Source organism: Magnolia sinica, chromosome 18 (genome assembly GCF_029962835.1).
Source record: "Magnolia sinica isolate HGM2019 chromosome 18, MsV1, whole genome shotgun sequence".
In the NCBI taxonomy this organism is placed as follows: Eukaryota; Viridiplantae; Streptophyta; class Magnoliopsida; order Magnoliales; family Magnoliaceae; genus Magnolia; species Magnolia sinica.
The window spans coordinates 47,753,434-47,778,107 of record NC_080590.1 but is presented as its reverse complement, the minus strand read 5'-3'; the positions used below and the strand labels follow the sequence as shown (position 1 = coordinate 47,778,107).

Below are 24,674 nucleotides of genomic sequence, written 5' to 3'. Positions count from 1 at the left end.
TTGAATGGTTGGATAGATAGATGAGATTGATAGGATTGTTGGACAACACATGCTTTTAGGCTCCCATTAAATGGAAATTTATTATGTATGCATTCTTTACCCCTTATTTATTTATTTATTTCTAAATATGCAAATATGTGTATTTTAGCATCTCCTAAAGTTTTACTGAAAAAATTCATTGTTTTTCTTATGTCTCCCCAATGTTTCCTCGCATATCCGGTTATCAACAGTTTTATTGGCGACATTGATATTGTTTCCGTTTCCTTGGCCAATGAAACTTGTAGCGATACCGATACTTCAAACACTGGTTGTACATCATCTAGTTCCAACTCTCATTTGCTCAAGAGACCTCCTAATGCTTGGTTTCAAATCTAATTGATGTTTAAGGAGTTTGAGCACTTATTACTGCATTTATTAATTGAAGAACTTTACATGTATTATATCTTTTGCATGATGTCTTGTTGCTCAACAGAGTCGTCCTAGAATTTCACATTCTTGCTTAGGCATAGTGCTTTTTATATTTATATACATCACTCTCTAGTAACTAGAAGTCTCGTGATAGATTGCTTATTAAAGCTCTTGTATTTTGTTTTGTTCCTGTAGCCTTTGTCAAGTGCATATGGTCTTGCAAAGCATAGAGATGGCCGTTGGGAATGGGCAATTGCTCCCGGTGTCTCGCCATCTCCTAGATACCAACATGCAGCAGTGGGTTTCAATATCTCTTTCTTCAGAATTTTCCTGCCCTTTGTCTATATTTAGATAATCACATAAGCATTATTTTCTTTTCAGGTTTTTGTCAATGCACGGCTGCATGTATCTGGAGGGGCACTTGGTGGTGGCCGCATGGTAGAAGACTCCTCTAGCATTGCAGGTATTTTCGTGTGGTGCTTACGAATTTAAAACAAATGGAATTTTCTCTGCACCATTGAAGATGATGATCATCCATGTAAAATATGGTGAAACGCCATTGTTACAATATCACAAGCACAAAATGACTTTGGGAGTGTTTATGTATTTCTTTTCCTTTCGTTTTTCCCTTTTAGAGTAGGACACGGTCTTTACTGCATCATCAAAGAATGCATGCAAATTTTTACATTTCAAATAAAACAGGATTTATCTCTCTCTCTCTCTCTCTCTCTCTCTCTCTCATTTTAGGAATTGGGGTCATATAAATATGGAAACATGATTACAGGTTTTTGTTGAATGTTTTAGATAAAGAGGAAGAGGTCTTGTGTTTTTCCATGCACATGTTCTGTTCCAGTCTCTAAGCTACAGCAGGCTTCTCTTGTGAGCTCAAGCATTTAAGATGCTACCAGTTACTTTGTGGGCATTGAAAGAAAATAAAAAGGAAGAAGAATTCTGGATATTTTTGTGTCCTTTGTGTATGACATGCACAACAATGTGTTGAATGTGTGCTTTTTTGCATGTCTTATGTGTGAACGGAAAGTTAATAATGATTTTTGCAGCATCTGAATGGTTTCCTCAGCATTGCAGCCAACTAAAAAAGTTTTTTTTTTTTTGTTACTGATTACAAAGGAGTGAGTACAGAATACCACCAAACTTGGAGGGAAATCTTGCGGGAGCCCAAAAACCAATACAAAAAGAAAAAAAAGAGGATGCTAGTCTGAATAAAGTGGGAAGCTTTTCTAGAAAGTAACTTAATGGGGAACTGTGCAGCAAGTTAACTGGCCAATTAATATCTTGTTGTATGGTGTTAGTTTTCATGACACGAGTTCCATTACCCTTGCCTAAAATATGACTGCTAAGGCAGGGAACCTTGTTATCTGCTCGCATGACCATCATAAGCAATTCTGCATTGATTTTTTTCATTCCGATGGCCTTAGAAGCAGCCGTCCTTCATGAGACGATACTATAATACTCCTTCAAAATCAGCTGCCTTTGTCTTACTATTTCCAGCTAAATTGAGCTTCACTATAATAAAATACTAGACTCTGGCGACAGTTTTGGCCATTCAATGGTTAGAACAGTAGTTGCATGATTCGCTTGTGGTTTATACCACAATGTCCAAAACATCTTTTGGTATCATTTGGAGCTGGAAAATAGTTATGAATTGAGGTAAGTTTTGAAATTAATGGCCCTGCCTGAACTGTAGAGTTTCATTCTGATGGCCTTAAGAAGCAGCCGTCCTTCATGAGATGGTACTATAATACTCCTTCAAAATCAGCCACGTTTGTCTTACTATTTCCAGCTAAATTGAGCTTCACTACAATAAAATGCTACTCTAGCGACAATTTTGGCCATTTGATTGTTAGAACAGGAAGTGCAAAGCAATTGCATGATGCTAACAGGAAGTGCAAAGCAATTGCATGATGCACTCGTGGTTTATACCACAATGTCCAAAACATCTTTTGGAGCTGGAAAATGGTTATGAATTAAGGTAATTTTTGAAATTAATGGGCCTACCCCTGCTAATGGTTCTAAACTTATTTCCTGGCTGCACATTTTAGTTCCATTCTCTTAGCTCTCTGCAGCTATGGGTTGTGAAAGATATGGGTCTTTGGGTTTTCGAGGAACTTCTATCTCAGGATTAGCAAATAGAGGTTGTGAAGGAAACACACAATTGTTGCTGGTTTCATGTTTCTTGAATTTCAAATGTGATGTGACTCTGCTGAATGAGTAAAAAATTACCTTGGCTCTGTGAAACTCTCCTTTCGCATTCTTTCACTATAATTATTCTACCAAGAAATCTGTAAATTTTGTTGTGGAAGTCCACCTTCTTGCTAGATAAGCTCAAATAACTCTTTTTTCTAGATTTTAATATATAGCTGAGTATATGTTCCTGAAGAAAAATTCTTAGTAGAAGGATAAGAACTATCATAATACCTACTTTATTTAATTCTGTTGCTCCATGCAGAAGTCAATTCCAAATGCTTGTTCCTAGGACTGGACTTGTAGGTTTTGGTTGTAGTTTTCGGCCTTCTGTACATGATTGATTGCCTTGTTTGCAATTGTGGATCCCTGGATGTGCGTTCATGTCTATTGCATTTAACCATATTATCAATTAATTTTGCTATGATGTAGGTCGTATTATTTTGTACTTAGACAATTTATGGTAGGGAGGAGAGTAAGATCTCCACATGGTCTTTATTGACTTTGAGAAAGCATAAAATGGGGTCCCTAGAGAGTTAATCTGGTTGATGTTGGGAAAGAAAGGAGTTTTGAATGATTAAGGATATGTATGATGGAGCAGTAACAAATGTGAGGACCACTAGCGGAGAGACAAGTGAGTTCCCAATTATTATAGGCTTGCACCAGGGGCCAGCATTGAGCATGTGCCTTTTCTCATTGCTTGTGGATGAGTGAATGCCCTAGAGAGTTAATCTGGTTGATGTTGGGAAAGAAAGGAGTTTTGAATGATTAAGGATATGTATGATAGAGCAGTAACAAATGTGAGGACCACTAGTGGAGAGACAAGTGAGTTCCCAATTATTATAGGCTTGCACCAGGGGCCGGCATTGAGCATGTGCCTTTGCTCATTGCTTGTGGATGAGTGAATGATGCTTTTGGAGGAAGATATCCCACGGTGAGTGTTGTTTGCAGATGCCATAGTTTTGATTGACAATACGAGGGATTAAAATTAGTCAGACTAAAACAAAGTATATGGAGTGCCATTTAGTAACAATAGGAGGGGGAACTGGGAATTTGGTTAAGATTGCTGACCAAGAAGTTCTCTAAAATGACCACTTTTGATATCTTGGGTCAATAACTTATGACAGTAGATAAATTAAGAAGGATGTTGCCCATAGAATTCAGGTAGGTGGAAGATATGGGGATGTGCTTATGCCCTCTAGAGTTTTATGTGATTGTTGTGTACCACTTAAACTGAAAAGGAAATTTTATAGGATTGCTATAAGATCAGCCATGTTTTATGGGACAGATTGTTGGGTAGTTAAAGGAACAACATGTTCGTAGGGTGAGTGTAGCTGAAATGAGGATGTTGAGATGGATGAGTGGCAAGATGAGGAAGGATAGAATTAGAAATGAATGCATTCGAGGGAATTTAGGCGCAGTAGGTGCTGAGGAAAAGTAGACTTGGGGCCTGTTTGGAATGCTGGATTAAATGGTATGGAATTGTGTTTAGTGGAATTAATACCATTATTGCACAATGATTATATGTTTGGAAATACCATGGTATTTTGACCGTCCCATCCCACGTTCGGGGATCAAATTCTTCATTTGGGAAAAACGCTGTATTAAGTGAAACCTGCGTTTGGTGGACCATGGAATTGTAATCAACGGACTAGATTTTACAACGGATGCTTGTCACTTGTATGCATATGCAACTCAATTGTCACGTGTAAAGGGTGCATATGGATGGGCGGTGTGGATAAAACACATGCTTCAACGTGGGGCCCATAGATGTGGTGGATTTCAAAATCCACCAGAAATCCCGCCGTATCTCCTGTTGGGACTGGGTGATATGATACCATGATCAATCCAATCCTTCCCGTTGTTTCCAAATGCTGGATGAAATTAACATTGGACCAAATGCAATTCCATACCACCTAATCCCACCTAATCCCACATTCCAAACAGGCCCAGATGGTTTGTTCATGTGCAACGCTGACCAAGAAACAAGTTGAAGACTCTATAAGGGCAAGGGGAAGGCTCAAAAGTACATGAGTGGAGGTAGTAAGAAAAGACTTGATGACCTATGGTCTAATTGAAGTTATGGCCCTGGGTAGAGTCGAATGGCAGAGTAGGATTCATGTAACCAACCCTTAGTTGGGATAAGGCTTAGAGGATGAGGAGGTCGTATTAGGTTTCCATTGGTGCCATGCTGTTATTCCCATTGAAACTCTTCTTTCGACCTGTTTATAAATTTAATTATGGTTTTTAATTGCTCAATTATTTATCAAAAATTAAAGGATAGGCCTTGGGCCTTGGGGTTTGGAAGGTAATTCATTTTACTGTTCTTCCTTCTGCAACTCCTTTTTTTGTTCTGGTTGGTTATTCCTTAAATGTAATCTTACAAATACATTTTCTCTATGTAGTGTTGGATACTGCAGCAGGAGTCTGGTGCGATACCAAATCTGTTGTTACCAGTCCTAGGCATGGGAGATACAGTGCCGATGCAGCTGGTGGAGATGCTTCAGTTGAGCTGACGAGGCGTTGTAGGCATGCAGCAGCTGCTGTTGGCGACTTGATCTTTATTTATGGTGGACTGCGTGGTGGTATGATTTGGAGACAATTTCATAGCTATAAATCGAATGTAGTATTTTTCTCAATATAGGGAATGTGGAAGTTGTAAACTCATTAACTCATACTTCATTTCCACATTTTTAAATTTTCAACAGTTGAGCATAGTCTCATTTTCTGGTCAGCTGTTTTGTGCTTTGACTATCATTTCTGTGATCCTGGAAAGGCATTACACAATTTAGCACACACTATTTAAGCATGTTTTGAAGCTTTTGATGCCCTCAGTATATGTTGCTTGCATTTATTTACTGGTTTCCTTCTCCTGGTGCTGTTGAGCTCCAAATTTAAACCTTGTTATCGACTCACAAGTTACCCTATTGATTGCTGATTTGACTGAGCTGAAATTAAAATAAAATTGTCGATTTTAGAAAAGGAAGTGCCCAAACAAGTACCTTTATAAAATGGAGTTTAGATTAGTACCAAACAATTTACTTTATAAAATAGATTTTTAGATTAAGTAGTTGGAGCCTTGTCAAACATAGTTGGCTGGATTTTGTGTATTTTTTGAACATTGGTTAAATTGTTTGGTGCTCTGCTATCTGCTACAATGGGCCTTTTTTTTTTTTGGGTATAACTCACTGCTTTCTACTTTGTTCACAAGTATGTGGCTGAGTATTTGCCTAATCCATGTCGACTAAAATAATTACATTAAAAAGGAGCCGGTGAAGGAATGGGTCCAGTGAAAGAAGGGCAACTGACAGTTTCCAAGGTGGATAGGAAATCAAAACCTTCAAAGAACATCTGGCCAGTGCATGGAAACTTCTCTCTGTTTGTTGAGCAATTTTCAAGAAGGATGGTCAAAGGTGGATTTTTTCGGGCAGTTGGCCAAGCTACAAAAGTGGTCATCCGGCAACTAAAGAACTCTGATGTCATTCAAGGCTTCGCATTTGTCAGGTTCAACTCTTGAGAGGAAGCTGAGGCTGGTATTTTGGGGATGGATGGTGGATAGTCAGTTGGGAAATGGATAGTCGGTACCTATGCTAAGTATGGGCTGGAGGTCCAGCAGCATTAGAATATGAAAGAGCACATTCCTTCCTAAGCTCTAGGGCTTCAACTTGGGTTTGTTTGAAGCCACACCCAATTGACCCAATCTGAGATTGGGTCAGATAGGGTCAGGCTGTCGAGGTTCTTGGGTTGGGTTTGGGCTGGAAAACGTTGGCCCGATTTGAACTTGGGTTGTGTTTGGTTGAGCAAATTCAAGTTGGGTTAGGTCAGTTGGGAATAATCACATGTATTTGGGTTGAGTTGAGGCCGGGTCGGGTTGGGTTGGGATGGGTTGGGTTGGATCGAGTATAGAGGAGGTTGGGTTCAGGTTGTGGGTTGGGTCCTCTTGAGGTTGGGTTGGGCTTGGTTTGACCCTCAGCCCAACCCAACCTGCCTGAGTTGCACCCCTCCTAAGCTCGAGCCCTTTGTCTTCTAGTGACTTGTCGGGTTGTCTCCAAAGTGGATCAGGTACATTGAAGGGTGTTGCAATTGAGGAAGTTGTATCTCCTCATAAGGAGGGAAATCCTTTAAGGAGGCAGTTGAGCTTGGAAGTATATGTTTATGGCATTAGATCTGGCGAGTAGTGAATGCATATGCATATGGGAGACGAACATTGACAAAATATTATGAGGTAGTGGAGAAGGAGATCAACAAGCTGAGCAAAAGTCCAGTGGTGTATGTTGTTGAAGGGTCTTCTATTTCAGCTGCTCAGGAATGTTGGGCTCTAAGATGGGGCCTGTTGGAGTGAGAGTGCTCAATCAAATGGTTCAACAGATTGGAGATGTGGATCATGTTGAAGCTGCACTTGAACCTTGGCTGTTTGATTGCTGATAGCAATCTTTTCATTGTAGGTCTGATCAGAAAGTTGCATTGGTGGTCGGATTGGGTGCTTGCACGTCTGAGATTATGGGGGATTCAGCTGGAGATCATGTAAGTGCTGCTGAAGATCAGATCTTGCTTATGGGATGTGATTGAAATCAATTCCAACTCAGTGAATGGAGAGGAAATTCAACTTGCTTGCCTGAAATTAAATGGAAAAGGGGCAACACAAGGCACCACAAATTACAAGATGTGTTAAAGTATGGATCAATGGGTTCAGAATGGCTGTCAAGGTTGACAAAGGGGAAGATGCAGAGGACTTGGGCAGAGGTCGGGGGGAGGTATAGATGGGATTGGTCTGAATTTCAATCAGCAGATCCTTGTTTAGCTTTGTTTGATGAAGATGAAGGTGATGGTGCAAAGGCTTTGGTGCACATTGGTCTACTGGTTTTTAGAATTGACGATTGCAGCACTCTGGCAAGTTTGAGAACCAATGACAAACACGGATCATGTGGAAGGTTATCAAGTAGGGACTCAAAAACGGAATGGACCGCGTGGCTGTGAGCTGCGGCCCTGTTGCGGCTTCGGCCGCAGCTTCTTCTTCTTCCTCTCTCTCTCTCTCTCTCTCTCTCTCTCTCTCTCTCCCCCTCTTCTGTCCCTCGTTTCTTTTCGGTTTCCCTCTCTTCTTTTCATTTCCAGCGTCGAAATCGGAATGGACTGCGTGGTTGTTTCACAGCCACGCACTTATTATTATTATTATTTTTTTGTGTGTTCTGCGGTGCACGCTGAACAGTGCACTTGCACTGTTTTGTTACACGGTCCGCTATAATGTTTATTTTCCATCTAACCTGTTAATTAGGTTACACTGACGTGGATGAAGGGAAAACACACATGTCAGCTTGATCTAAAACTTTTGTAGCCCCCAATAAATTTTTAATGGTGGACGTTTAATTATCGTTGTTTCTTATGCTGCGGTCCACCTGAGCTTTGGATCTGCCTCATTTTTTGGGCTCATGCCCTAAAATTATTTGGCAAAATGGATGGACGGTGTGGATATAACACATTCATCACGGTGGAGCTCAAAAAACTTTGACACTCGTGTGCTACACTTCACAATCCGAGTCCCGCCTAATTCGGGCCCTTAAAAAATTGTACACGAGACATGTATTAACTTAAAATTTACCAATTAAATTATGAACTATAGATGCTAACTCACAATGCCAAAATCAAATTGTTTGAATAGTTATAATTGTTAATTTGTGGACGCTTATTTTTTAAAATAGGGCCTTTTGATTTTTTTTTTCATGATTCACTATCCAATAAATGTCCACCAATTTATAAGTGGGATAATGCCAATAAATTGCATGAATTTGAGGCTGATTTGGGGCATGGATTGGTCCTCCAAGTCAGCCCCAAATTGGCAACGTCATCTACCTGAATTTAGTTTCATTTAAAAAAAAAAACCTATTGGGAGAAACGATATCAAATTGTTAAGTATATAAATTATATATTTAGAAAATTAAATATATGAATTTTGTAGTCAAATTCAGGTTATCTGATTCATAAATTCATCAGACAGTCCGATACAACTTCTTGCCAAAGATTAGACCGTTACACCACTATAAACATGTTCCAATTTGTAAATGAATGCATATTTGGAATGCTTAGAATATTCTGGATTTAATTCATATTTTTTCATATTTTTTTGGCCCAAAAAAAATAAAATTGCACCGTTACGGGCCGTTACGCCCCCGTATCGCCGTTACGCTCCCGTATCCGTATTGGTATCGGAGAGCACCGTTACGCCAACCGATACCGATACGGGATACCTTGGTTGTCACTGCTGCTTCTTCTGCACGTGCTTTCACTTCCACTTCCAGTAACTAGCGCATGGTATTAAAAGATGGTTATGGCTGTAATTGCCTTTGCTTAATGGAAATGGTGGTGCCGTATACGTGAAATGGGGCTATAATGCTCGATTTGAAAATAAAAAATGGCCCGTGATGGGCCGATACCTTTCTTCCTATTAAAAAAGGTCAACTATTACAGCCTGTATCATAACAGCCACTGTTACTGTTATTCAATACCTTGAACTAGAGTATAAGCCTTGTATCCTATTATATATTTTCCTGCTTACATTGTGAACATTCATAACAGGCTAATGATTTTTCACAGCCATATTTGTTTTGGGAGGCCTGAGTTATACATCTTACGCTGTGCATTATTTTCTTTGGACATGCTAGTTAATATGTTATTGCTCTCAATGCTCATTGTAGATGGTGTTCATGCTACAGGGGTGTTGCTAGATGACCTGCTTGTGGCTGAAGATCTAGCTGCTGCTGAAACAACAAGTGCTGCTTCACATGCTGCAGCAGCAGCAGCTGCAGCTCATGTACAAGCAGGGAGATTACCTGCAAGATATACATTTGTTGATGAAAGAACAAGACAAGAAATTCCTGAAGCAGGTGCTGATGGTGCTGTTGTGCTGGGTAGTCCGGTTGCCCCTCCTTTAAATGGGGATATGTACACCGATATAAGTGCTGAGAATGCAATGCTTCAAAGGTAAGCTATTGTTGGAGATCTATATTTTGTTTAATAGATCAAATTTCGTTTTGATATACTCCACGATTGTATTGCCTGAAGACCTGAAGCAAATTGTTGAATAGCACCTAAAAATATCTTTCTCGTGTGTGAGCTTCCTGGAGAATTGTACTTACTTTAGATCATACTGCAGGAGACTTAGTAAAGGGGTTGAATACTTGGTTGAGGCCTCAGCTGCAGAAGCTGAGGCTATAAGTGCTACATTAGCTGCTGCCAAGGCCCGACAAATTAATGGAGAGGTTGAGCAAATTACAGATCGGGATCGTGGAGCAGAGGCTACTCCAAGTGGGAAACAGATTTCTACCCTGATTAAGGTGTCAGATTCCACCTTGACAAATAATGTCCCACCACCTGGAGTTCGGCTGCATCACAGAGCTGTCAGTAGTTAAATACCGCCTATTTGAATCTATTTTAACTCACTAACATGAAATTGCTTCTATTCCTGTATGTTGACTCTGAAATCACTCAATTTGCTTATAAATTATCTGCAGGTTGTTGTTGCTGCAGAGGGGGGAGCTTTGGGTGGTATGGTCAGGCAGCTTTCCATTGATCAGTTTGAAAATGAAGGCCGGCGGGTTAGCTATGGTACTCCAGAGAATGCAACTGCAGCTAGGAAGTTATTAGACCGACAAATGTCTATCAATAGCGTGCCTAAAAAGGTACACTGTCATTTCAATTATATCTAGCATTATAATCTGCGCTGTCTGGAAGAAATATGGCTTTTCTATATTTTGATTTCAGACTGAGTAGCTCAAAATAAGCTTGTGGTTTATCTCTCTTATATCTTTGACTGTTCGTTAATTATTTTATTAGGTTAGTTAGATCTTCTCCAGCCAGAGTAGTGTTTTCTTGTACTTCCAATTATTTTAATATCCTTATCCAATTTCAGGTCATAGCACATCTTTTGAAGCCTCGTGGTTGGAAACCTCCTGTCCGAAGGCAATTCTTCTTAGATTGCAATGAAATTGCAGATCTTTGCGACGGTGCAGAGCGGATATTTTCTACTGAACCAAGTGTTCTGCAAATCAGAGCTCCTGTTAAAATTTTTGGTGATTTACATGGTCAGTTTGGTGATCTCATGCGCCTGTTCGATGAGTACGGGTCTCCTTCAACTGCGGGAGACATAGCGTAAGTCTCTGCATTACTGCATCACCCTTGGATGGAAAACATAACCCAAGTTTTATAGCTCCTGCATGCGTTTCAAATTTGAATGTTGGATTCACTTCTGATGTTTCTAGTGGTGCTTTGCATTGTCTATGTAAAGTGATCATCAGTTGTTTAGACATCCTGATATCTTTTCTGGCGGTTCTTTCTTTAATTGCATTGTAAAATGTCAATCCCACTTTTCTGTGCTTGTTTATATGCTGTGGCATCCTTATTGTTTGGAGATATGCTGCTGCCTGCACTAGCAGTCTTGTTTAAAAAATAAAATAAAATAAAAGGTTGGCCTCTCCTTTTTAGTGGCTACATCTGATTTAGGCTCCATTATTTCATGATATGTGGTTATTGTTTGATAGTTTTGCAAATTGGTTCAAGAGCTAATTTAGTACTTATGTCCTAAATTTCATTGTCACGCTGGCATGAATGTTATTAAATTTTTACCTTCTTTCACATTTATTTTCATGAAAGTTGAAAGCAATTATTAGGCATCACTGTGATGTTTCATTGTCACCAAGTTATGACTTGCATGTAGGCCAAGTTTGTGTTGTCCATGCTGATTTCATGTACATGATTCCAGTTATATCGACTATCTCTTCTTAGGAGATTATGTTGACCGGGGCCAGCACAGTTTAGAAACCATTTCCCTTCTGCTTGCATTGAAGGTACTGCTCGAAAATGATCCCGAAATTCATTTCCTTCACCTTTCTGATTAGCGCATCCTTCTAGTAGAACCGTAAGTACCCTACTAAGCCCCCTTTTTTTTTTTGTGTGTGGATTTTCTAGGTCGAGTATCCATACAATGTGCATTTAATTCGGGGGAACCATGAGGCAGCTGATATCAATGCCCTGTTTGGATTTCGGATTGAGTGCATAGAGCGCATGGTATTGCTTTGTTGTTTATTATATGCAGTTTATTGGACCAGTCTATCGGATTTTATCAACTTAACTCTTGCAAACAGGGTGAGCGTGATGGAATCTGGGTTTGGCACCGCATAAACCGATTGTTCAATTGGCTTCCTCTGGCGGCTCTTATTGAAAAGAAAATCATTTGCATGCACGGTGGTATTGGTCGGTCTATAAATCATGTAGAACAGATAGAGAACCTACAACGGCCAATTACGATGGAAGCAGGATCAGTTGTTCTTATGGATTTATTATGGTTCGTGCATTTTCTCATTATACCCCTCTTGCACCTGCTGTATTTTCATGCTTTTATTTATTGCTTATTTATGAGCCATTCTTTACTGGGGTTTCCTCTTTTACAGGTCAGACCCAACAGAGAATGACAGTGTTGAAGGATTGCGTCCAAATGCTAGAGGCCCAGGTCTTGTTACTTTTGGGGTGAGCTCTTTTTCATTTTCCCCCTTTCCTACACATATTCCATTCCTTGTTCGTTTGTGTCTCTTGCTTGTTTGTTTTTTTTTTTCTTTGAAAGGTATTCCTAGTTCGTTTATGTCTCTTGCTTGTTTGGATAGTCCTGAGTCCTGACCATAACTTCTTTTCAAACGTTTCCACTGCTACCTTATACTGTTATTCTAATGTTACTTATTCATGTTTATGAGTGGGAAGTTGGAGGATTTCATCTTGGTCTCCACTGATTCCTGATTTTTAGTATTGGTAAAAATGAGAAAGCCATTCCTTTTTTTCCTGAAGACAAGTCCTTGTTCTCTGGAAGTATATGCTTGTTGGATTTCCTTGATGGCCTGACAATAAGTTACTTGGAAGGGAACTTTTAGTTCAATGCTTGAGCTTTTATCTAAAATATCTGTCTTCGTTTGCTTGTTTCAATTTTATTGATATATTTCTTCTTTCTTCTTTCTTATATGCACTAGTGATTGTTAAGGAATACTGAGAAAACATGACATCAATACATTGGTCGAATATCTAATTGGCTATCCTTTTCTTGGTTTTTGGATGAATGACACAATTCTATTGAAAAAGGGAAAAGAAGAATACAGCAAACCAGAGACTCCCTATTGCATCCTTCCTAAGCCAACAAATCTGCCTCCAAATTAGTCTCATGGTGCACATGATAGAATGATGCATTAATATCGGTACATAACTTGAGCTCAATAAGATCAGCAATCGTTTATGGACATCAACCAGATTTGGCCATCTGATTGTGTTGCTCAAGTCACCTTAAAAAATAATCAGGCTAAGATTCCAATTGAGCGCCATCAAGGCATTTTGTAATGGTAATGGTGGCCATAAAAGCTACCATTGTTACCTTTACGATAGGGGGTGTAACGGTTATTACAATCTCTCTCTCTCTCTCTCTCTCTCTTAAAAATTATTATTGAAAAAAAAACCCCGAAAACTTGTATCAGCCCCGTAATGGACCGTTACGACCTTTACAGGGCAGGCCGTTATGGGGGCTATAACGGCTGTTATGGGTAATTTTTTTTCCGTAATGGCCATTATGACCCCATAATGTGTAATAGTTTCTATCGTTACCTTTATGTAACGGCCTTTACGGCCTCGTAACGGCTGTTATGGTACACCATGTTGACAGCTAATCTGACCACTCTTGGAGGAAAGACATGGCTTCAACAAAATTGAGTCATGCAAGCCCAAAGGGCCAATATAAACACTTATCACCCTGAGAATTTTTACCCAACTCCGGCTGGATCAGTTCCTTGCAGAGCTACTGTCAAAGTTAAGTTCAATGCATCTGTTGGCTTCATCATTCTTGTTGGACATTATTTATCTGTTTACGCAAACTTCAAAATGGATGTTGTACATGTCTCTAGTATTTCGATATTTAAGTCTATATATATGTGCCTGCATGGTACCATAGCTGTGCACCTTTTTTGTGTTTTTTTGAAACAGTTAAAGAAGACTTTATTAGGAATATGAAAATGGAAGAGCATTACGACAAAGGGAAGTTTTTTATATTTTAGAATTAATGATTTTATTGAGAATGCCCAAGGCGAGAAATAGAAAAGAAAAGAGGAACAAAGAAAAGCCCAAGAGCAAAATAAACCGAACAACAACATAAAAAATACTAATCCTTGATCAAAGAAAACACCATCCTTACAACAATACCTATAGAATCACTGTTGTTCCTGAAACACATGTTGTTCCTCTGCAACGAGATAGACCAAAGAATCGTGAGAAAAGCAAGCTGTTGCTTGGACCTCTCTTTGGAACGGGGACGCAGATTGGGTACTAACCCTGCCTTACCAAGCAGGGATGGGTGGCGACGTGGCGGGATTTGATTGGCCCACAAGCCACTATTAGAAATGGGTCCTGGTTGGGTATGTACTCGACCAAACAACGTTCAAACGTGCTTTGCCTGGGGTCCATGTCTAATGCTGGCATGCTGTCCAATCAAGTCCTACCATTTCGCCACCCGTCTCTGTTTGGTACGGACAGGGGCAATACCCAATCCAAGTCCTTGGAATGGGAACCCCTTCAAACCACGACAAAAACAACCCTTTAACAGTCTTAGGCATAACCCAAGGAACATTAAAAGCTGGGAGAACACCGTCCCATACCCCCTTCACAAATGAGTAATGAATAAAAATATGCTCCACTGATTCCTCATTCTTGAAACAAAGGAGGCAAACATTTGGCAACATCATCATCCTTCTACATAAATTGTCGACAGTTAACACTCTGTTCCTTCCCGCAAGCCAAGCTAATGTTTCCAACAAAGAAGGCCCATTAACACCTTCCCTCGGAAGTGAATCTGCCTCTTGAGTTTCCTCCCGTCATATGTGATCAAAGGACATGAGGTCTTCCAAGCAGCTGCATCTCTTCTCCTTTAATTCGTTATTCACCTTGTTAGCTCTATTAGGATCGGACTTCTCGTTGTCCTAAATGGTGGGGAAATTCATTCCATCCAAGAGTGGAAGCTTTCCCTTCGATGGCAGTATCAATCTTTTCCTAGTATCTATATCTTATTTTGGGAGGAGGAGAAAACTTTATACGGTATCTTTATTCATTGTATGTTGGCCAAGGAAGTGTAGTGTCACTTAATTCTCTTTTGGTATTGAGTGGATTTTGAATGGCTCATTCAATGATTTGATTCAAGGGTTAGGCGTCTTGGTTTTTTTTTTATATAAATTTTATTCCCCAAATTATTTGTCATCATCATCACTATCACCATCATCATGATGTTAGGGTTGGGAGACTTTCATTGTTGGCCAGCATTTTGGTTCCTTTGGGGGAAAGGAATAATCATTATTTTAGGAATAGTAAAGGGCTGGTTTGGGAGGTGTTTACCAGGGTGTAATCAAATGTAATGGGGCGTGCTCTGGCCTCAAAGGTTCTCTATGAATGCTCTTGCTCTCCTTCTTGTCAGATTTGTAATTCTTCTGGCTTTGGCCCTTCTGTATAATAATAAAATATGATCTTTCAAAAAATCATCATTAGCATCTAAGCCTTATCCCACTTAATTAGTGTTGGCTACATGAATTTTGTTTTGCCATTCCACTCTATCAAGGGTTATGCCTTTAGTTGGATCATAGGTCATCAAATATTTTCTTACTACCTCCATCCACATCCTTTCGGGCCTTCCCCTTCCCCTTTTAAAGCCTTTAACATGTATAAGCTCACTCCCAATTGGTGCGGTTCTTTGTCTCCATTGCACATGAACGAACCTTTGAAGTCTACTTTCCCTCATCCTGTTACCTATTGGTGCTACTCCTAAGTTCCCTCGAATGCATTCATTTCTGATTCTATCCTTCCTCGTCTTGCCACTTGGCCATCTCAACATCCTCTTTTCAGTTACACTCATCTATGAACATGTTTTTCCTCAAATGCACGACATCCTGTGTAATGCAGGGGCATTTTCACACCGGGCTCGAGTGGGGTGGCCTGTGGTATGTAAGGACACACTCGGGTTGGGCGACTCATGTTAGGCGGGTGGCTCATGTGAAGCAGGCCCATGTGAAGTGGGGCCCACGAGGGGGGGTCGGTCGATGTCCTAACCCATGGGATGTGGGACCTGGGCAATGAAAGAGATTAATTCGCCATGCTCTATCAGTTTGAGCTTTTAGAGCAAGTGGTTAATTGTCCTGCATCACTGTCTCATAAAACATGGATTATAGCCATCCCATAAAATTTCCCTTTTAGTTCGAGTGGTACACCGTAATTACATAAAACTCTAGAGGCACCTCTCCATTTCTTCCACCCGGCTTGAGTTTTATGGCAAACACATCCTTCTCAATCTTTCGACTCATGAGTTATCGACCCAAGATATTGAAAGTGGTCATTTTGGGAAACTTATTTGTTAACAATCTTAACTAATTCCTTGTTTTTACTCTTATTGTTTCGAAAATTGCACTCCATAGACTCTGTTTTAGTCTGACTAATTTAAAATCCTTTAGATTCTAAAGCACCCCTCCATAAATCTAGCTTTGTGTTACGCCCTCCATCGTCTTGTCAATGAAAACTGTCATTTGCAAATAACATACACTATGGGATCTCTTCTTGCAAATGCCTTGTTAACTCATCCATAACCAGTGTGAGAAGGTACGGGCTCAATGCTGACCCTTGGTGCAAGCCTATAGGAGTCCTCCCCCCCCAAACCAAAAAATTAAAAATTAAAGGCAATATTTTGTGGAAGATGAAGCCACATGCAATCTTGTGGGACTAGTGGAAAGAGAGACAGAAGGATCTTTGCTAACATAATATATTGGGGTGTTTCTAGAGATAGTTCTTTCTAAGACTTGGAAGACAAAAAAAGGGAATTAATGCTATAGAGATTTTAGGGACATATTAGTTGTCAAGAAGAACTAGGGTTAGAAGCCAATGTTGGTAGAGATTATTTGTTGCAGAGATGAGGATTTTGAGATGGATTTTGGAAGGACTAGGAAGGGTGCAATTAAGAATGTTTAAGTCATCTATAGCAGCGTAGGAGTAGTTTTAATAAATGATAAAATGATAGAGAGCAGATTGAGAGGTCTGATCATGTGGAATGGAGACTAGAGAATAGAGGTGGCTTCTGTAAAGAAGCAAACGTTGATAAGGGTTGAACGAGCTCAAAACTAGACGAGAGGAAGGACCTAAAAGGACGCCAATTGAGACAGGAGGATCTTTGATAACATAATATGTTGTGGTGTTTCTGGGGATGAGTTCTTTCTAAGGCTAGAAAGAAAAAGTAAGAAATTGATATTGTAGCGATTTTAAGGATATTTTAGTTGTTAAGAAGAACTAGGGTTAGAAGCTGGTATCAGTAGAGATCGTGTTGAGATGAGGATGTTGAGACGGATGTCTGGAAAAACTAGGAAGGGTGCAATTAAGATTGTTTAAGTCATCTAGAGCAGCATAGGAATAGTCTTGATAAATGATAAACTGAAGGTGAGCAGATTGAGATGGTCGGGTCATGTGGGATGAAGAGAGACGGCTCCTCTAAAGAAGGAAACATTGATAAGGGTTGAATGGGCCCAAAACCAGATGAGAAGAAGACCTAAAAGGATGTTGATTGAGGCAGTGAGAAGGGATATGGAGACTTGTTCACTTAACGAGGATAGGCCTCAGGATTGATTAGATAAATAGGATTTGTAAGTAAGATACCAAGTAGCTGGTACAAGCTATGATGATGGTGATTAGAACTAGGGTTTGTTGTTTTCTTTTAGAATGGAGGTTAGTGTTGAACATAGGAAGTTTTTAGGTGGCATAGAAATTCCACATTTGAGCACCATATACTATTTGTTTGGTTCAATTTTTCTCATTTATATTTCTTTTTATTCATGACCATTACTGTCTTCGTATGATAAACATGTCATTCTATTAAATAGATGTAGTAAAATGCTAACTGTATCCATGCGTAGTTTGATAATGATACTTATTCTTATTGTTCGACCAAGTATTCAAACTTTCCATAAACAATTTTACAAATTTTTAGTCAAGAATATGAAAGCTCTGTTGAGCCTCAAGTTGAATGTGATGACTCTATTCTTCATCCAGAACAAGTTAGGTCTAGAGATTTTAAACCATAGAAACAGTTAATGTCGAGGTCTAGAGATTTTAAACCATAGAAACAGTTAATGTCGATGATTCTTAACGGAGTGGTTATATGAATCTGAGTCGTTCACCACAGAGTGTATGTTCTGATGGTGGTTGTATGTTTTGGTCTGTGATATACTGCTTTTAATTTCCACGATATTAATTTTACTTGGGACCTTGAATTGTTGTTGCAAATTAATATCGGGTCATTATTCCTGTCTCTGCGTGGCATGCTTATTTCTTCTAATACATACTCATTAATGCAGCCCGACCGTGTCATGGAGTTCTGCAATAACAATGATCTACAGCTGATTGTCCGTGCACATGAGTGCGTGATGGATGGATTTGAGCGTTTTGCCCAGGGCCATTTGATAACTCTTTTCTCAGCCACCAATTACTGTGGTATGCTCCATTTTTCATTGTCTTCTTTTCTGTAACTTTCTAGATGATTCCAACTCATAATTTATTCTCTACCTCTTTGCAGGTACTGCTAACAATGCAGGAGCAATCTTAGTTCTGGGAAGAGACCTCGTTGTTGTTCCAAAACTCATTCATCCCTTGCCACCAGCTATAACATCACCGGAAACATCACCAGAGCGTCATATTGAAGATACATGGATGCAGGTGCTACTAGACGCTTTGTAGAAAGGGGTTTGCTAGTCTCTGTTGATGTGGATCTTAGCCTGTATACATGGCCACATGCATCAACATGGTATGCATGAACATCTAAGCCTTCATCAGATGGTGCACATCAAATGCGTCCAGGTCCCAAAATCTGGCCTGTAGCTCATCAGGTGGACCAGTGTATAAATTTAAAATGGACAGGTACAAAAGAATACTGCCAATTGTGGCCTGCCTGATGGGTATACCAGCCTGTTTTTGGGCCAGTGCACTACACAATGGGGCAACTGATCAATGGCTAGGGATGTTGCATATTTGTGCTATGTGGGCATGTATACATATTGTGGTCCAATCGATCTTGGCAGTATGCCTTTTCTCCTCAAACCCTGAATATCCTCTGAATCTTCTTCTTCACCATCCAATGATCTATGCGATTTTCTGATCCTGTTTAGACCAGTTCTTTGGTCTAAGCCAGCCTGAGTGCAGGTGGTGACTACGTCCACAGGCAGTGTAGAAAGACAATGTATTGTATTTGAAGGGATTGAAATTTTCACTATATCATTTCATGAGCATCTGGGGTCATGGTGGTTAATTGATGTGGGGGATCTCAGTAGGGGCTTGGACTTGGCCTTCTTGGGGGAGACAGGAGATCAGTAACTTATTTAATGATCTGGAAGAAAGAGATTAAAGTGAGCTGGCTGAAGAGGTGAAGGAGAACAGGGAATTGGCCAGTTTATCATCTTTCCTTAATTATGAAGGGCAGGGGGAAAAAAACCTCAAAGGGTTGCAAACAGGTGAATGGAATCAAAGAAAGTGAAATCATGAAGATAATATCATGGAATATTTTTGGTTTTGCTAGTCAAGATCGCGGAGCGGTGGTGAAAGATCTCTTGCATCAGCAGAATGATGATATTGTTATGCTTCAAGAATTAAAAGGCGGGGTGGGCACACCCTGACGTCATCAAAAAGAAAGAAGGTGGGAGCCGTTTTGGGCAGAAATTATTGATGATCTTTTGGGGATTCTGAACAAGGGTTACTATTTCTTGTCTTCAGAGGGTTTGGCAGGGATGATCATAATTATGTGGAATAGGGATACTATAGCTGTTATAATGAATCAATAGGAGCTTTCTTGTTGTCTTTAGAATGCAACAAGCTGGGTGATCTCTTCAAATGTTGTCAACCTTGGTTTATGGCCCCAATGACCTAGGCTTGAGGAGCAGGCTATGGAATAAAAACTTTCAGAGCTTTATAGAAGGTGGAACCTCCCTTTTTGTGTGGGTGGTGACTTCAACACTACTTGCTTTGATTATGATAAATTTGGGGGGAAGTAGAATTACAACCTTGATGAGAAAATTTTCTGAATTTGTGCTTGGTAATCTTATTGATTTCCCTTTTAAGTTGTGGTGGTTTACTTGGTCAAACAACCAAGAAAGGCTAGTGATGTGAAAATTAGGTAGGGTTCTCATCTCACTGGAATTGGAGGGCCATTTCTCTGGTGTTGTCCAGTCTGTTCTTTCGAGATTTGCTTTGGATCATGTTCGTGTTTTCCTTGAGTCTTCTGGCATCTTGAAGTCCCATACCATTTTTATTTCAGAATTTGTGGTTGGAACATGAAGTTTTTCTGGATTTGGTGCTGAAATAGTGGGTTGATTGTAGGTTGAAGGTTGAGCTAGTTATAGAATCATGAAGAAACTTCAATATATAAATTGTAAGACTGAAGGAATAAAACAAAGCTCCCATTGGATTAGATGTCATGAGGAAGGAAGAGTTATTGAGTAAAATCAATGACTTTGATAGAGAGGAAGAATGGGCAATTAGATGAGGGCAGGGAAGTGGGAAGAGAATCTCTTAAATCCGAATACCAAGTAATCCTGAGGGGAGAAGAAGCGATCTGGAGGCAAAAATCAAGAGCTACCTGGTTGATGGAGGGGGACAAGAACACTACCTTTTTTCATGAGGTAGTGAATGGGAGAATGATGAACCACATCCACAAAGATTGTGTTCAGAATACCTTGTTGGAGATCCTGCCTGAGTTAAATATACAATTGTGAGATTCTATAACTGCCTCTACTTGAAAGAGAACTTCAGAATGAGGCTTGACAGCCTTCATGAGGATCAAGCATTTTGACTTGAGAGAGTTTAATGAAAAGAGGTAATAAAGGTGATTTGGATATGGACAGTGATAAGATCTGGTTCCTGATGTCTTTTCAGTTTTGTATTTTCATAGAGGTCACTAAAGGGTAGATCATGTTCTTTTATGAAAGAATTTCATGTTTGGGCGATCTCAAGTAAAGGCCTTAATGAGACTTTTCGTCACTTTTATTCTAACGATCGAGGACGCTTTGAATGTATGGGACTTTACATTGATAAGCTTAATAACAGGGGTTTATGAGATATTAGTGAAAACTTTATCTATGAGACTAAGAGAGCTCCTTATATCGCCATCTCTCCTTTTCAAGGGCTTTCATAAAAAAGAAGCAAATTTGAGATGGCGTCTTGGTGGTAAATGAAGTCATTGACTAGAGATATATGAGTGGGGATGCTGGGATTCTTTGTAAAGTGGATATGGAAAAAGCATATGATCATGTGGATTGGGGGTTCCTGTTATGTTCTCTCCAAAGAATGTGTTTTGGGAGAAAATGCTTGACTTGGATCAAGGAACTTATTAGTATGACATCTTTTTCCATTTTGATTAATGGTTCCCCTAATGATTTCTTCACTAGTTTTAGAGGTCTCCAACAAGAGGACCCATTATCCCTCTCTCTCTCTCTCTCTCTCTCTCTCTCTCTCTCTCTCTCTCTCTCTCTTTTTATTATTTTTATTTATTTTTTATTTTTTTAACAATTGTGCCTGAGGTCTTGGACTTGTTGATTTCTAAGGTCTCTGATTTGGGCGCAGTGGGAGGCTTTGGGGTAGATAGTTTGGAGGATGATGACACCTGAACGTGGCGACTAACTTGAGGAAGAGTGTCTTAGGAGGGGTTTCCATTGATGGGGAGGTGATTGAGGCAAAGGTGGATGGTAACACCAAGATTTAAATGTATTCAGGTGTTCGAAGGTGTGCAAGGAAATCAGCCTAATTGAGAGGCAAGGTGGCTGTGAGGGGGTGGTCAATTCGGGCAAAGTTGGCAATTTGTCGGAGGGCCTCACTTCATTGTAGGCTATGGAATCGAGATTCAATTTTGGAAGGATGCGTGGCTAGTTGTCATCTTGTTGGCAAATTCTTTCCTCTCATGCCTTTTTTTTTTTATTATTTAAATGAGAGAATTTTCCTCTCCCTATACTCTTTATCAGTCAACAAAGAGGTTGAGGTTGTGGATTGTTATGAGTCCATGGGGGGTAGAGCTGGGCATGGGATGACTCGACTCGACAAACTCGTTCAGACCTGACTCGATCCGAACCGAGTGAGTGAGTCAATCCAAATTGAGTAGACTTTGTCTAATTCGAACTCAAATCGAGTTGAGTTTGGGTCACCCAGTGACTCGACCTAAACTCTCACTCGAGACTGACTCAACTTGATCCGAAACCTGACTCGTTGTGTGTGTGTGTGTGTGTGTGTATCTGGTGTGTGTGGCTGATGGAAAGGCTGTAATTTCGGCAGGTGCACATATGTTTTGAGTTGTGATTTCAGCCCACTGCACCTGACCCAACTCGGTGCTGACTCGACCCGACTCAGTACTTGTGACCGGGTTGCACTCGGTCCGGATTAGTCTAGGCTAGACCCGAACTTGGATCAGGTCAGGCATGCTAGACTCAGTACCGAGTCCGGTTGAGTTTGGGTCAGGTCTATTTCAAAACCAGATCAAGTTGGGTCAGCCCTAACTCGGTCCGACTCGACTTGATGCCCAGCTCTAATGGGGGGTTCTATTTTGTGGTATATGAGTCTTTGAAGAAATTTAAACTACAAAGAGATAGGGATTTACTTCAGGGTATTCTTCATGAGGTTAACATAGATAACTCAAGCGAATATAGGAAGTGCTGGAAGTAGTTAGTCACTGGAAGGGTTTTCTTCGAAATCTCTTCTTGTAAGGTTTGTGATACTGGCAATCCTCCCTACCTGCTCACCAAAGTGTGGAAAGCCCCTATCGCTCATAGGGTTCATTTGTATACATTGCAACAACCAAGAAACTATTGATGGTCTTAAGAAGAGGAACTTGGTGATGCCTAATATGTGCTTTTTCTAGAAAGGATGAGGAATGTATGGATCAATTATACCTTCACAGTCAATCTATGCATGCCATGTGGGACCATTTTCTTGAGATTTTCCTAATGTCATTGTTGGATTGCCTGGTGGTCCTTTTTCAATGCATGGTAAATTAATCTGGACCTCTTCTCTCTCGCAATCTTATGGGGAATTTGAAGTAGGACGTGGCATGGATACATTCCTAGCATGGTTGGACCAAAACAAGGTCAAATGGAAGTGGAAGTAGTCTGTTAGATTTGAGCCCAGTCTTACGTAGGGCATGACGTAAACCGATCCACAGAGTCGGTTGCGTTTGTCTGTTTTGGGAGAAAACACACGCTTCCAATTAAAAAACGGGATTTTAGGAAAAAATACTATTTTTAGTAATTTTGATATTTGTCATATTTCCTTATTTTTGGAGTTTTAGATTTCCATCTTTTTTAGAAATTACTTATAATCATGCTAGGACTGCTCTAGTAAGGTTTATCTAGACTCTCTATTTTTAGCAAATTAGGCTTTAGATGAGTTTTACTATTTTGGGTAACTTTCAATTAGGGTTAGAATTTTTCTATTTTAGGTAATTTTGAATTAGGATTTTTGTAAAATAAAGTAAAATACACACTAAACATTATTCAATAAAAATAATTTTCTCTTTTTTCTTGTAGATTCAAGAAATTACCTTGTGGATTCAAGGTTTTACCTACTTGAGAAAGACAATGATCTTTCTCTTCACTTCTTCACGCTCTTATCTGCCTCAGAATTTGGCAAGAGAGGAATGCTAGAATTTTTTTTTTTACAGCAAAGAATCCTCTCTTGGCTTCCTCCAGCGGCCGATTGTGTTGATGGCGTTTGGTTGTAGCTACAAGAATTTTAAAGGGGTCATCTCATTTTTGTCTTGGAATGGTTGGGAGAAAATTGTCATTGGGTGACTCATTGCATGGTATTCCGGTCTTTTGCTGTTTGTGCCTAGGTTTTGCTGCTGGATAGGTAGTGGCAGAGTGACGTTGGAGTCACCTGTTCTCTGAATTCTCCATTGTATTTATTTCTGTAGCTCTTTAAAAAAATAAAATAAAATTCTTCTTCTTCTTCTTCCCCCCCCCCCACTTTTGTAACTTATGGATTTGGTGTCCTTAAAGGGAAAGGGCGGGGTTCTGCATGCATATAGATTCACAAACCTTTGTTTCAATCTTTTTCTTGCCTTAAATTCTTCTGCATAGGAAATGTTTTATAGCATATTTGTTATGAAGTTGGCTCATTTGTTGGTTTTTTGCATGGTCAGGAGCTTAATGCTAACAGACCACCAACACCAACCAGAGGTCGTCCGCAAACAGCAAACGATCGGGGTTCTCTAGCCTGGATTTAGGACGACCTTTTGATGTTGATATCCATTTAAAAGCTCCCTCAGCTGCCTAAAAGCTTGTGCTACCTTCCGGATTTATCGTTGTTCATTCCTTCAAGTACACGAGGGTTTAAGGAAGAGTGATTGGCAATCTGGGGCCTGTGCCAATTCATGTTTTGGAGGTTGAGAGGAGTTCCTGGACCACACCACTTTCCACCGTGAGGAACGGATGGGTCTGATAAAGTATGATGTCTATATAAGCATAACCTAGAGCTGCCGGCTGCAGGTCCAGTGGCTATGTATTGAAACAGATCCTTGACCATCCAAAGGTAGCCTTTGTATATCGAGCTGCAAGCAGATTGTCCCCATGTTTTTTTCCCCGGAATGATATTGTCAGTCTTCAGGTAATTCTTTTCTTCTTTGTTTAGATGTGTTCTTCCACAAATCAGAATATGATGAAGATATATCATGTATCATAGATGGTCCATATGTGCAGCAGCATATTGCCTTTGTGTAATTTTCACTGTTTGTACAATGTAAGTTTTGTGTGAGAAGAGAAATTGGACTTGTTCCATAGGGTGGTTGGTTTTTTCGGAGGGAGGGCATGCATTGGTTTGATATTTTTTGAAGTACTTATTCTCCTGTGATCATGCGGCCCAATGGTCATGTTAGATTTGAGCTTCGAATGTCCTTGAATCACTCTGGTACTGCTCGAGCTGCAACAGATTGTTCTTTTCTCAATAAAGCCGTGTTGTTTACATTAAAGAAAGGCAAGAACAAGATTGAATGTAGC

The 24,674-nt window shown here is 39.9% G+C and overlaps 1 protein-coding gene across 1 annotated transcript in view; it reads left to right on the top strand.

Moving 5' to 3' along the window:
• LOC131233451 (serine/threonine-protein phosphatase BSL3-like) overlaps positions 1 to 24,455 on the top strand; it is a 32,379-nt gene extending 7,924 nt beyond the window's left edge. The window contains exons 8-21 of the mRNA XM_058230158.1: positions 604 to 705; positions 790 to 871; positions 5,016 to 5,195; positions 9,318 to 9,585; positions 9,758 to 10,001; positions 10,116 to 10,283; positions 10,514 to 10,752; positions 11,363 to 11,447; positions 11,569 to 11,667; positions 11,745 to 11,944; positions 12,051 to 12,126; positions 18,006 to 18,141; positions 18,224 to 18,363; positions 23,822 to 24,455. Coding sequence (XP_058086141.1) covers positions 604 to 705; positions 790 to 871; positions 5,016 to 5,195; positions 9,318 to 9,585; positions 9,758 to 10,001; positions 10,116 to 10,283; positions 10,514 to 10,752; positions 11,363 to 11,447; positions 11,569 to 11,667; positions 11,745 to 11,944; positions 12,051 to 12,126; positions 18,006 to 18,141; positions 18,224 to 18,363; positions 23,822 to 23,905 — 2,103 coding nt within the window. The 3' untranslated portion in view covers positions 23,906 to 24,455. The remainder of the gene's footprint in view (positions 1 to 603; positions 706 to 789; positions 872 to 5,015; positions 5,196 to 9,317; positions 9,586 to 9,757; positions 10,002 to 10,115; positions 10,284 to 10,513; positions 10,753 to 11,362; positions 11,448 to 11,568; positions 11,668 to 11,744; positions 11,945 to 12,050; positions 12,127 to 18,005; positions 18,142 to 18,223; positions 18,364 to 23,821) is intronic.
• The last annotated feature ends 219 nt before the right edge of the window (positions 24,456 to 24,674 follow it).